Source organism: Cupressus sempervirens, chromosome 10 (assembly GCF_028749045.1).
Source record: "Cupressus sempervirens isolate cs-2001-9-10 chromosome 10, ASM2874904v1, whole genome shotgun sequence".
NCBI lineage: Eukaryota > Viridiplantae > Streptophyta > Pinopsida > Cupressales > Cupressaceae > Cupressus > Cupressus sempervirens.
This window is the reverse complement of record NC_143127.1, coordinates 521,235,407-521,249,485: the sequence shown is the minus strand read 5'-3', so window position 1 is coordinate 521,249,485 and position 14,079 is coordinate 521,235,407. Positions and strand designations below refer to the sequence as shown.

The 14,079-nt window shown below is 37.9% G+C and overlaps 1 protein-coding gene across 1 annotated transcript in view; it reads right to left on the bottom strand.

Moving 5' to 3' along the window:
* LOC149534936 (phosphoribosylformylglycinamidine synthase) overlaps positions 1–14,079 on the bottom strand; it is a 290,247-nt gene that overhangs the window by 102,162 nt on the left and 174,006 nt on the right. Inside the window, exon 3 of the mRNA XM_089806438.1 lies at positions 13,478–13,591. Coding sequence (XP_089662564.1) covers positions 13,478–13,591 — 114 coding nt within the window. The remainder of the gene's footprint in view (positions 1–13,477; positions 13,592–14,079) is intronic.

The window sequence follows — 14,079 nt, the reverse complement described above, 5'->3', positions numbered from 1 at the left end:
AGGCACCTATTAAAGATGTTGTAACTACTTCAGCACCACCCACCCAAAGGAAAAATTCTCTTTAGAGCTTTAGTTGTAGATGCAATTTATGAATTCTAGTTTTCATTGATACTAAAACTTGAACTTAATATGTATTGAGAAGTTGTACTTGTTTTATGGAGTTTGACTTTGATATGTATTGAACTCAATTTTATTCAAATGTTGCACTTGTTTTTGTTATATGATTCTACGTTAATTTGTTAAGTTCTAATTGCTATGCATTTAACTCAAAACATTGATTTAGATATGATGGAAATCTTAAATCAATATCCGTTCTACAAATTTGGTGTATGTGTTTTTTTTATATATTTTAATAAATTATATATTTTTATATGTTCGATAAAAATGTTGACTCATTGCAAATTTTTTTGACGATGCGAGTTCAAGTTTTCCAAAAAAATTGGGGTTGGCCGAGTTTTTTGTCGAGTCTGAGTTTTCCTATAACCAATGCAAATCAACCAACTTGTGTTGTTTTAACACATAATTTTATTTACCTACCCAAATCTTGGGACTTCGTCAAAATACAAGAAAATTCAAGATATAAGCTACAAGATTACAGCCCCACTCAAATAAAGGAATATCTACTTTTCCCAACCCATTAATGATTGTGTGGTCAATTTGTTCCTTTCTATCACTACGTATGTAGGAGTTTTGCTTCTTGTGCTCTTCATGTTGTAAATTTTTTCCTTTCATGTAATTCATTTAGTTATTGTTCTATTTTAAATTAAATGTTGAAATAAGATAGACTCTATTGCCCATAGCTAAGACAATAGTCACTTGTACTCCCAAAAAAATAAAATTCTTAAGTTCTCTTATGGCTCAAATTTGTCTAATTGTTAGGCAAGAGCCTGCAACACAACGCTAACTTGTAAGCCTCTCATGTGGAAGGTCTTAGGTTCGAGTCTACTCGAGCTTAACACATTAATAATTAATTTAGGCTTTGGCCCATTACTTGTAAAAGAAAAAAATTGCCCAATGGTCCCAAAAAGAGATTTGATTATTGGTAACCTCTACAAATTATTTCCTCAAATCAAACTTGTAGCCTTAAACCAAGTCTTTATTGTAACGTTGTCAATGTCAACTAAGTTCCTCCCTTGTCAAGTTGCGAAGTTGTAGATGTTTTTTAAACTAACTTTTGCTGCCAATTGCTTGAGGTTACATAACGCCAATTAAGAGATGAAGAAGTTCCTAATTATTGGAGGCTCAAAAAAAAAGTCAAAGAAAATGATGTCAAAGGCTTGAATCTAAAGAGAAGTTTTGGAAATAGTTTATAAAACCCTCTAATACTACATTCAAACGACACACTGGCATAAGAAAATAAAAAACAAGTCTTAGAAGGGGGCATTTCTCAAGTGACAGTGCCAAAGTGAAACTCGATTCTACAAAATTATGACAAAAAGTCTACGTGAAACTAGAGCAAAAAATCTAAGTGCCAAAGCCAATTCAATATGGAAATTACAAAGTTAGAGGGATGAGGAAACCTGGCCAACAAAGAAAGCATCAAGATGTTACTCTTTGTTAGTGGCTATGCCAATATAAAACTCTATCCACAATTGCACCTATTTAGACAAATCGTGTCAACTTCAAAGAAGAACAAGACAAGCTAAAAGCTTGCTCAAAAATTAGAAACACATTTACACATAAATGATCCTTAAAGCTTTTCCCAAAGTTATTTCAATGTGATGAATGCAAGACGACCACCTTAAAAGAAAAGAGGACTTAAGATATTCATGTCATTTGGACTTGTAAGGCCAATGCAAAGTTCCAACAAAGAAGAGGCAAATGGTAAATGAAAATGTACTCAAGCACTAGGAGTATTAGTGATCCATGCCCAAGCTAACTCACGTGAAAAATGTAAGGTGAGGTGCACTTTTTAGGTGGCTAAGACAACCAAAAGATCTACTAAGTTAGAAAAGGTGGTGAATGGCTCATAGAAGCACAAGAAACATTTGATTTTAAAGCACTTTCAAGGTGGAGAACCCACTCAAAGTTTTTCCTATGATCAAAAAGTCGCAATTGTTAAATTATCTCTGCCAATGGTTAAAAGGACAGGTATTAGGCACATTTTTGTGATGGCTTCAGCATCCATAAGTTCCAACAATTCTACTTTTTAACTAGCTCCATCATCTGAAAGTTCCTACAATCGTACTTTTTAATTGGTTTTGCCATAACAAAACTTCTCAAAATGAAAAAAAAATCAACTTTGAATGTTAGCCATAATCTCATGGTCAAGGTTTCAATAATCAACAAATAATCCTTCCAATCTACAGAACACTTCTATTTTTAGAAGCTCCTATTTAAACTGGAATGTTTTTTCAAGGAATGCTAAGAAGAGACCCAAAATATATTGCTTTTTGAAAGTTTTATATTCAAAAAATCGTTTTGTTAGTAGTCATGAGTTTCATCACTAATAAGGTTTTAAGAATTTTCACTGGCTACACAAAAAATGTGATATTTTTTAGGCTCCAAAACATGATATAGTTTAAAAGTCAAAAATTATTCTAGATTTTTGACAGTAGCTAAAGTGGCAAAATTTGTTACTTTCCAAAGCAAATAGATGCCCATTATTAGGATATTATTCTATTAATTGTTGTAGATTAAAATTGCTTTCAGGTTGTTTCTCCTCTTCTCAATACATAGGGATAGGATTTCTTTAACCAATGTTATTAAGGGAATATTAATCAATATTTTATCCATTAAAGCTGCCTCTTGATAGCTCTAAGCTTATACATCAATGCCTTCAGCAGAAAATTTGTAATAAGAGTTGATGCTAGACTTATGTTGTAGAAACTATTGTCCAATACAAGTTATTTTTTTCTCATATTTAATGCTTTAAAAAAATGGACTGAATTATTGAAATTCCCAATTAACAATTATGATTCATTCTTAGTAGTTTTGTATACTTAGGAATTTATTTACACTATTCAAGTGTCATGCATCTGCTTAAGTATTTCTTGTTGATGTAGATCTGCTAGCCTCTATTTTAGCTAGTACTAAGCATCCATGTTTTTTGTGAGAGTTTGCTTGTGTATTCCTTCAATCTTTCTTCTCATACAAATACTGGTTGTTGTTTACCCAGTAACAAGTTACCTCAATTTATGCTTGAATTCTTTTACCAATTTTAAATCTAAAAATATTACTGCAAGTCTTGATTTGCGCGAATCAAACACTTGCATCCAAGGCAAAAACATAATCAAATAGATATTTAAATTTAATAAAAAAACCTATTGAACAAAATACAGTTTGCATACTTTAAATTATATTAATTAATTTTAGATTTAAGGCTTGGTTAGATCTCTGGTTAGATCTCAAAGAACTTCTCCTTATGATTTTAAGAATGTCTTAACCATGGTTGAAAAACTCGTACTCCGCAACTTCTTGCCAAGGGTCCCAAAAACATAAATCAGTGATTACTTGACAACTTCTCGACAAAAAACTCCGCAACTTAATAAATTGTTTAAATTTAAATAGAAATGCATATTTCTCCAACCAGGAGATGCATCTAATGAGTCGGTAAATGAGTAAGCATAAAAACAAGCTAGGCCTAGATAGATTTAAATACAAATTGGGTACAAAATTGCATCCTTATGTGGTCGGTAGCTTGATAGTTTGAAGCAAATTTAAAATAGAAAATTGTTTGTAAAACTATAAGTAAATACATCTTCTTCATTGTCATGTCCCCACTCTAGCTCAGTCTAACAGAGACATGTGAGTCAGCTTATTATGGGGTCTTGTAGGCTGACAGGGTTGGATAGAGACCCAGTATGGTTATTCAGTGTTGGGGACTTGGTTTTCTGGTGGGTATTGATTAGTTGGGTGACGTTCCTTGTTTTTAGGAGGCAGTTCCTACATTTATGGGGTTCATTCCTACTTTTTAGGAGGTATGATCATGCCCAAGGCTGGGTTTCCATGAGATGACCCTTTGGGTTCAATTTCAGAGGGATAGGGCTTGTTTCCTAAATTTTAGGAGCATCCCTAGATTTTAGGGATGAGACTACCAGTGGATCCTTGATTTCCAACTTCAGTCACAGACAGGTGACAGGATGATTTTATGGTTTGTGATGTCAGTTGGGCAGTTTGTGGCTATTTGGGTTATATTTTTAATATTTCATAAGTTAGTGTTTAATATTTAAATAAGGCTAAGTTAATAGCCATTTTGGAGTAATAAGGGAATTTTGGCCTCATCTGGATGTGTATCCCATGTTATGATAGCTCATTGGAAAGGTCTTGAAATTCTCTAAATCTTCCTCTTTGGTCTCAGGGCAATTCGGTGAGCGGATTTATTACTATGGTGGAAAAGGTCATTTTCTAGTGACATGGTCACTTTAAAATAAGATTTAATTCATTTTTATAGCCAACGCCAATTGGGGGTCACTTTAGGGTTCGAATTGCTTTGCAAGGGGTTATAAGGAGATGGGCACCATTTCTCATCATTATGCATATTTTTCAAACACTTCTTTTCAGATTTGCTCTGCTTGAGCGATTTGCATTCTGGGACGCAAACCCCAAGGTAATTGTTGGCTGGGACGTAACCCTCAGCAGCATTGGGTATTTACTGGCTGGGACGTAACCCTCAGCAGTATTTGGTCTTGGAATTTTCAGTGGTATCAGCTGTTATCAGGGAAGGAGGACGCCATTTCAACTTGGGTCTGCAGTATTGTTTAGCTGAGCACGATTATTGGTACATGGGAAAGTGAGCCTTGCAGCAGTAGCCGCCATTTGCAGCACTTTGAAATATAGAGAGTCGGATAATCAGCAGCAGACGTTTGCATGTTCACAGTCCTTTCCATCAGCCAGTTTGGCGTCATTGTTAGGGAAAATGTATTGGATCCTTTATTTGGCTCTATAATTCAGAGATCTGCCTGGTACGATTTGTATCAATTCTGATTTTGCTGCATATTGTTATTTATTTTCAAACTCTTTTCATATCATTTGCTCCTCATTTCTATGTTGAATAATCATCAAAAACGCAAAAACAAACAAATTCTTATGCATTTCCGTCTAGTTCTGCAAGAAAACTTTAATAAACAGGAAAAAGAAAATTAAAAAGAAAAAATATAATAAAGCTACAGCAGATTAGCGGCAAAGATCCATCAGGGATCTTTTAGTGGTATCAGAGCTTACATCTTGCCAGCCTGTAGGGTTTGTGAGAAATTGTCACAACAGATTTTGGCATCTGGGTATTGGATAAAAGTTTTTGATAAATCATTTCAGCATCTGGGTAGTCACTAGTTGGTGGATTGAATACAAATCTATGCATCCTGGTGGAGAAATACACAGATTCTAAGAGCGCAGGAGGAACCAGTGGCAAGCAGAGGCCGCCAGAGATGCACAGATACCAGCTATGGGTGAGGCACAGGGTGCTGCTGGCGACGGCATGCCTATAGAGGCAGAAGAAAGAGAGATGGTGCGGACCCTATTGACTACTCAGCCCAGGATCGCTCAGGCTCTAGACAGGTTACAGAATACCTTGGAGCGTTTGGAGATGGGTGGACACAGAGGCAAGCAAAGTAGATCAGTTTCAGTGGCTGGTAGTCAGCGCAGCCATCAGTCCCATTCTTCTGTTGGGAGCTCCCTTCATTCCAGTAGGAGGCATCGCCATCGTACACCTACTACGAATAGGCCATTGCTTCCCCAATTCATACCAGGTGAACGGCCAGCACAGGTGGAACCACCAGAAGTGGGGTTTCAGGAGTCAGTTTTGACGGCCACAGCTGAGTGGAGAGCTCTACCTCCTGAGGTTAGGGACATCTTCCCTCTTCCCCAGTATTGTGCACAGCGTAGAGATACAACCAGGTTCAGGGGAGATCGTGGTAATAGACTACCACAACAGCAGCAGAATTATGACCTCAATAGAGCTACTGGGAAGATTACATTGGCCCCATATAATGGCTCAGGAGACACTAGTGCACGAGCTTGGGTCAACAAACTAGACATATACCTTTCATTGAGGCCCATGCCCGAGCGTGAGGCTATTTAGTTTGCTATGTTGCATTTAGAGGGGATTGCCTATGATTGGTGGCACCATGGATTGGTCAACCAGGATCACGCCTTAGTTCACTCCTATGCTAAGTTCACCGAGCGACTCATTGCACGATTTGACCGTAAGGATACAGAACTTTATTACAAGGAGTTGGCTCACCTTAAACAAACTGGTCATGCAGAAGCCTATATTAATGAGTTCCAGCATATTGCAGTTATGGTACTAGATATGCCCCAGAAACGTAGTGTGATGTTGTTCATTGAGGGTTTGCAGGATAGACTAAAAGGATTGGTACGTGCTTTCCAACCAGCTACTCTTAAGGAGGCTATTGATGTGACATTGAGATTGGATACTGTTCCCACTTCTTATCAGGCAGATAAGAAACCATTTAGAGATTCACGGCCTGCACAGAAGGCCAATACGACACAGAACAAAGGAGGGACCTCATCTAAAACTCCTTGGATGAATCAGGAGACGAGCAATGAATTGAGGAGGAAAAAGTTGTGTTTTTCCTGCAAAGAACCATGGGAACCAGGACACCGTTGCATGGGTAAAGGAAAGGTTCATTTGATTGAGGTGACTTCTGAGTTAGGAGATGAGGAGGTTCCTGATACTGATATTGAGGATAATACAGAGGATGTTGAGCATTTTTCGACACAGTTGGAGTTAGACACCGCTGAGCCTGTGGCATCAGCTAAAGTAGCTATGGCTACCCTCTCCAGTTATCCTAAGTTTCATGCCTTCCGGTTGAAAGGTACACTTAAGGGTAAGCGGATCACCAGTTTGGTAGACACAGGTGCTACGCATAACTTTATTGATCAAAAATTAGTTGAGAGGCGTGGCTTACAGTACGAGGAGTTTGGTGGTTTTGGAGTGAAGGTGGCTGATGGTGCCATTTTGGGTTGTACCAAGCGGATTCCACAGCTTAGTATTCAGATGGGAGATTATACTTTGACTGATGACTTCTATGTGCTTCCCATAGAAGATTATGATGTGGTTTTGGGCATGCAGTGGTTACAGGGTATTGGGCGTTACATTATTGATCACCACCGTATGCAATTAGAGTTCCTTTCTGGCGGGCAGAAGGTGATTTTGAGGGCAGCGTCAGATGGTGGACCCAGGGAGGTACTTAGCATAATGGAGAGTCAGTCTCTATTTGCTAAGCTTTCCAAATGTGAGTTTGGATTGGGGGAGGTGTTATATTTGGGTCATGTGATCAGTGCTGAGGGGGTGAAGGTGCATGAAGAGAAGATTCAGACGATTCAGAATTGGCCTGTCCCTCGGAACATTACTGAGTTACGAGGGTTCCTTGGATTGTGTGCTTATTATAGAAGATTTGTGAAGGGTTTCTCACAGCTGGCAGCACCTTTGACAGATCTCACAAAGAAAGGATCGTTCAGATGGACAAAACAAGCACAGGGGGTCTTTGATAGACTCAAGGAGGTTATGAGTACTTGCCCCGTTTTGGCACTACCTGATTTCTCGCAGCCATTTGTCCTGGAGTATGATGCGTCCGGCTTGGGTATAGGAGCGGTGTTGATGCAGAATAGACACCCCATTGCCTATGAGAGCAGGAAGTTGCAAAACAATGAAAAGTTGTACTCTACCTATGATAAGGAAATGTTGGCTATTATGCATACGTTAGCCAAGTTCAGACAGTATCTTGTTGGCAGTAAATTTGTGGTGAGAACAGACCATAACAATCTGAAGTATTTCCTAAATCAAACAGAGCTCAATGATCGACAACAAAAATGGGTTAGCAAAATTCAGGCTTATGACTTTGATATAGAATTCATGAAGGGGAAGATTAATACTGTGGCTGATACACTCTCTAGGAAACCTTCATTGGCTGCCCTATGTTCATTGAGCGAGATTTCAGCAGATTGGAAGGCTCAACTTTTAGTTGAATACTCCAAAGATCAGCATGCTTGTGAGATTATGGAGGGATTGATAGTGGATGACAGATACAGTGTGGTAGATGATATTATCTACTATAAAGACAGGGTTTGCCTTGTTTCGGGTTCTCAGTTGAAGGAACAAATTTTGCATGCTCTCCATGATATTCCTACAGCCGGACACCCAGGATATGGTAAGATTTATAGGGCGGTACGTGAGAGATTCTCTTGGAAGGGTCTCAAAGATGATGTTTTACGCCATGTCCGTGAGTGTATGACTTGTCAGCAGAACAAGTCGGAACATACCTACCCAGCGCGATTATTGCAGCCCTTGCCTATACCGGAACAGAAGTGGACAGGGATCTCCATGGATTTCATTACAGGTCTTCCTCGGGTTCAGGGGAAAGATTGCATCTATGTTGTTGTGGATAGGCTAACGAAGTATGCCCACTTCTTTCCATTTGCATTAGATTTTACAGCATCGCAGGTGGCTGAGTTGTTCTTCAAGGAGGTGTTTTTTAGACTTCATGGTCTTCCCAAGACCATTGTGAGTGATAGGGTCAGCAGATTCATGAGTTCCTTCTGGCAGGAACTTTTTACACTAGCTGGTACTTTATTAACACCTAGTACTAGTTACCACCCTCAAACGGATGGGCAGATAGAAATAGTTAACAAGTGGGTTGAGGGATATTTTTGTAACTATGTGTCAGGGCAGCAAAAAGCATGGGTGTGTTGGCTGCATTTGGGCGAGTATTGTTATAATACTACGCATCATATGTCCATTGGCATGATGCCTTTCAAAGCTCTCTATGGATATAAGGCATTATCTTTCACTGATTTGGCATTTGGTGACAGTAGAGTTCCCTTGGCTCAAGATTGGTTACAAGAGAACCAGGATGTCATGAGATCTCTTAGGGAGAATTTGCAGCAAGCCCAAAATCAGCAAAAGATGTACGCTGACAGGCACAGGATTGAGAGGGCATTTGAGGTGGATGATATGGTCTTTCTGCGTTTACAACCATATCGGCAAAGCATCCTAATAAGGGGGGGAGCTGAGAAGCTCAAACCACGTTTTTATGGTCCATACAAGATACTCAGGCGAGTGGGAGAGGTTGCATATGAGGTTGAGTTACCACATGGCAGCAAAGTTCATAATGTATTTCATGTATCTTGCCTGAAAAAGGCCCTTGGACAGCATATTATAGTTTCACCCGAATTGCTTCCTATGGATGAGGAAGGTAAATTGATTTTGGTCCCTGATGAGATTCTTGAGGTGAGGGAACGGCGGTTGAGAAGCCGAGTGATTCGAGAGTATTTGGTTCGATGGAGAGATCTTCCCATAGAGGATGCCACCTGGGAGGGTGAGAGCATTTTACAGCATCCTGCATTACAGTTGCTTGTGGGCAAGCATCTCCAAGAGGGGAGGACTGTCATGTCCCCACTCTAGCTCAGTCTAACAGAGACATGTGAGTTACCTTATTATGGGGTCTTGTAGGCTGACAGGGTTGGATAGAGACCCAGTATGGTTATTCAGTGTTGGGGACTTGGTTTTCTGGTGGGTATTGATTAGTTGGGTGACGTTCCTTGTTTTTAGGAGGCAGTTCCTACATTTATGGGGTTCATTCCTACTTTTTAGGAGGTATGATCATGCCCAGGGCTAGGTTTCCATGAGATGACCCTTTGGGTTCAGTTTCAGAGGGATAGGGCTTGTTTCCTAAATTTTAGGAGCATCCCTAGATTTTAGGGATGAGACTGCCAGTGGATCCTTGATTTCCGACTTCAGTCACAGACAGGTGATAGGATGATTTTATGGTTTGTGAAGTCAGTTGGGCAGTTTGTGGCTATTTGGGTTATATTTTTAATATTTCCTAAGTTAGCATTTAATATTTAAATAAGGCTAAGTTAATAGCCATTTTGGAGCAATAAGGGAATTTTGGCCTCATCTGGATGTGTATCCCATGTTATGATAGCTCGTTGGAAAGGTCTTGAAATTCTCTAAATCTTCCTCTTTGGTCTCAGGGCAATTCGGTGAGCGGATTTATTACTATGGTGGAAAAGGTCATTTTCTAGTGACATGGTCACTTTAAAATAAGATTTAATTCATTTTTATAGCCAACGCCAATTGGGGGTCACTTTAGGGTTCAAATTGCTTTGCAAGGGGTTATAAGGAGATGGGCGCCATTTCTCATCATTATGCATATTTTTCAAACACTTCTTTTCAGATTTGCTCTGCTTGAGTGATTTGCATTCTGGGACGCAAACCCCAGGGTAATTGCTGGCTGGGATGTAACCCTCAGCAGCATTGGGTATTTACTAGCTGGGACGTAACCCTCAGCAGTATTTGGTCTTGGAATTTTTAGTGGTATCAGCTGTTATCAGGGAAGGAGGATGCCATTTCAGCTTGGGTCTGCAGTATTGTTTAGTTGGGCACGATTATTGGTACATGGGAAAGTGAGCCTTGCAGAAATAGCCGCCATTTGCAGCACTTTGAAATATAGAGAGTCGGATAATCAGCAGCAGACGTTTGCATGTTCACAGTCCTTTCCATCAGCCAGTTTGGTGTCATTGTTAGGGAAAATGTACCGGATCCTTTATTTGGCTCTATAATTCAGAGATCTGCCTGGTACGATTTGTATCAATTCTGATTTTGCTGCATATTGTTATTTCAAACTCTTTTCATATCATTTGCTCCTCCTCATTTCTATGTTGAATAATCATCAAAAACGCAAAAACAAACAAACTCTTCTGCATTTCCGTCTAGTTCTGCAAGAAAACTTTAATAAACAGGAAAAAGAAAATTAAAAAGAAAAAATATAATAAAGCTACAGCAGATTAGCGGCAGAGATCCATCAGGGATCTTTCATTCATTCCAGCTCTAGTAAAAAACTAGGGGAGAGATAGAGGGTCTAGATCTAGGAGTCCACCGTGCTTGTGCATCCTTGCTTAGCACGACTAGTTGTGGCTCGACCTCCATCTTGGAAAATAGTGTTAAGTCTTGTTCATTAGACTCTACAGCAATTTAGAGTACTTAAGATATGTCATTACTGATTTTCTAAATACCTAAATGCAATCAGTATTGATTTTCTAAAAACCTAAATGCGACAAAAAGAAGATAAAACAATGTTTTACCGCTCATCAAGGACAAGGGGACGAGAGGGAACATCAAGGACAAGGGAAACTCAGTAAAGTAGGTATTAAAAACATCAACTTAATTTGATAGGATTTCCCCATCAATTTTTTCTTTTGTTTTCAAAATTAAAAGAGAATGAAGATCGGAATAGTAATTGAATCATCTAGGTATGGAATATTCTTTCATTTATTAAAATCAGATTTTGGAAATCAGATAGAAGTCTCGCATTTTTTACTTCATTGAATATCTTTATTGAAGGCTTGATCCCTTAAATACTAATCCTTGTGGTTTAAGATAAGATATAAGGTGCCTAACTAATGATGTTTTATGGCAAGGTTCCATCAAGGGGACGAGAGAATCATGCTCAAGACTTTGTGCAAGAGGATGGGTTGAGTTCAAGGATCAAATTGGAGATGCAAATTCAAGATAGAGATCAAGAAACAAGTTCTGAATGAGAAAGAGTCATGTCTCTAAGTAAGATAGAGAAGACTATCAAGCTTGAATTTCCTTTGGAAACCAAAGTTTGATTGGATCGATCTTGTTACATGAAACACTTACATCACTACCACAAGTTCAAGGTCATGGCAATGAGAAATTTTCAAGGTGAAGAGTTTCAAGGGATAGAAAGACTTCATGAAGATGAAGCAATTTGGGAATGAATCATCTCAATCATTTGAAGGGCTTGATAATCTTGAGTATCAAGAGATGTTTCCTCCTTGCCTAGTGATTGATCAAGTCTATAAATAAGCATGCTAAGGTGCTGCCTATTCATCTTCAACCAATCAAATCATCCCAAGTGTTCCCATAAAAGAGCTCAACAATATTATGTCCAGATTCATGGAATTTGCTAAAATGGAAAATGTCAAAGGAAATTATCTTCTAAAAAATGATTTGTTAAAAGCTGGCAATTATTCATGCACTAATTGGTGCCTCCTTTTATAAGCTTCTACCTAACCTATTTTCTCTTTGGTCTACAAGAGCACTGTTATTTTCTTAATGGCCTACAAGGTGGCAACCTCATGTAATTGGTCAAGCATTTAATGCTTGTAACAGAATTAAGGCTTTGGCAGATAAATCTGGGCCATTGATTCTAATTTAATATTGGTCATTCATTGTACGAGAGTTCCCTATATGCAGCTTGCTCTCCTCATTTGTAAGGGAGATTTTTCGGAGAATTGTTGCTAATATACTGCCAAAACTGCTCTATAATCATTGTTGTGTTTGCATGGTGAATACTTATGGACATTTTTAGAGTATTGTATGGTTCCTTACATTCCTCACTTAGAATAGAATTTTCTTTAAGTGCTTTGTTTTACAATTTTCTTTAAGTTGTTACTTGGAAGAAAGTAGTTGTAATCAGTCTTCGTTGAACTCACTTAGACCATACCACTAGCTACTTGTTGATTGTAAGCTTTCCTTGCATAGTTGACTGGCATAATCATAAGCTTAACTTCAATTAAAACTTGCTCATTGATATGCATCTACAGATGGTGTTGATGTCATGGTGATAATTTAAAAATCCTTCAGTTTACCTTAGAAGATTGCGCTAGCTTAGTGTAGTTGATGACAAGATCAAGCCTAGTAGAATCACAAAGATATTCATAATTTCTCACATCCTGGAATAGAACTTAGAATTAGATTATGTTTCTAAACCCTCTCTTGTTTGCACTTTATTTCATAGTTAGTTAGAAACAGTTCATTGCATTCAATTGTCATATTATTTGTAAAGTCATGTTGACAAGTCTTAATGAACTAATGTAAGTCCCTTTGTGATACTTGCATATCACATTACAAGCAATTGAGTTAAGGCCACCATTAGAAGGAACCTTGGAGTCGCCTCGATGATCTTTCTTTGCAATCTTTAGCATACGTGGTATCTTTATTCAAGAAAGGATTCAATACTTGGTGTTTCATCCTGCATGCTGTAGTGACATAAAACTTAAATCAACAGGCACCATCTTAAATGCTTGTTATCATGAACAAAATGTATTATAGTTAAGTTTTAGACATTCAATTTGTAGTTTGCTAGATGAATGTATGATTTTATGATCTGGTAAACTATTTGTTGCCAAAATCCAGTACTTTGATGCCACTTTTGTTGTGGCTTTCACATTCTTAATCCAATTTACTATGAGAAAAAGGAAAATCCAATGTTATAAGAATCCCAATACCATGTCATCTAAGCAACCAAAGTCAAAAGAAAATTTGAGATAAAGATATGATTTTTGCATGGACTACACAGTAACTAGAAGTAGGTGTAACAAAATCACAATGGATAAACTTATGTTAACAAACTAAAAAAAAATTCCCTCTTCAACGTAAATTGAGTTATATTTGAAAGCTCAGAGATGCAGTATACACTACATTATAGAAGATATTTCATGACTCGTGCACTTAAGAAATGTTAATGGGTTTCTTTGGAACAAACACCTCAGGAATTGGGTGTTGAAGAACTGACTCGACTGCACCAACCATAGCCTGGACAAAATCATCCCCTCCAGTACCAATTGCTATGAATCCCCTAACTGTTGGATAAGAATTAACCTGCCAGAAATTTAAAGATTAGTCTAATTAAAATAGAGAACCTTACGTTAGCCTGAAAAATATAGTTTTTTGTCGTATTGCCACTAAAATCAAACAAAGAAACAAGAGTTCTTAGCATTCAAGATACACACAGAGGTTGTCTAGCTGGATGCTGTAAACCAAAAACTCAGGTTATTATGAAAATATTTATGGCTAATTCTGTAGTTAATAAATTGAATATCTAAGAAATTCATGGTAAATGCTACAAATAATAAAACTTCATCATTTGTCAATACTTGCAATACTTGTTATACACAAGACCGTACACTTCAGAGTAAAATTTTCCATACTGAGTATTGTCACAATGCTACAAATAATAAAACTTCATCATTTGTCAATACTTGCAATACTTGTTATACACAATACCGTACACTTCAGAGTAAAATTTTCCATACTGAGTATTGTCACGTTGTCACATTTTTTAGCAAAACATGATTTATTCCCTGTGC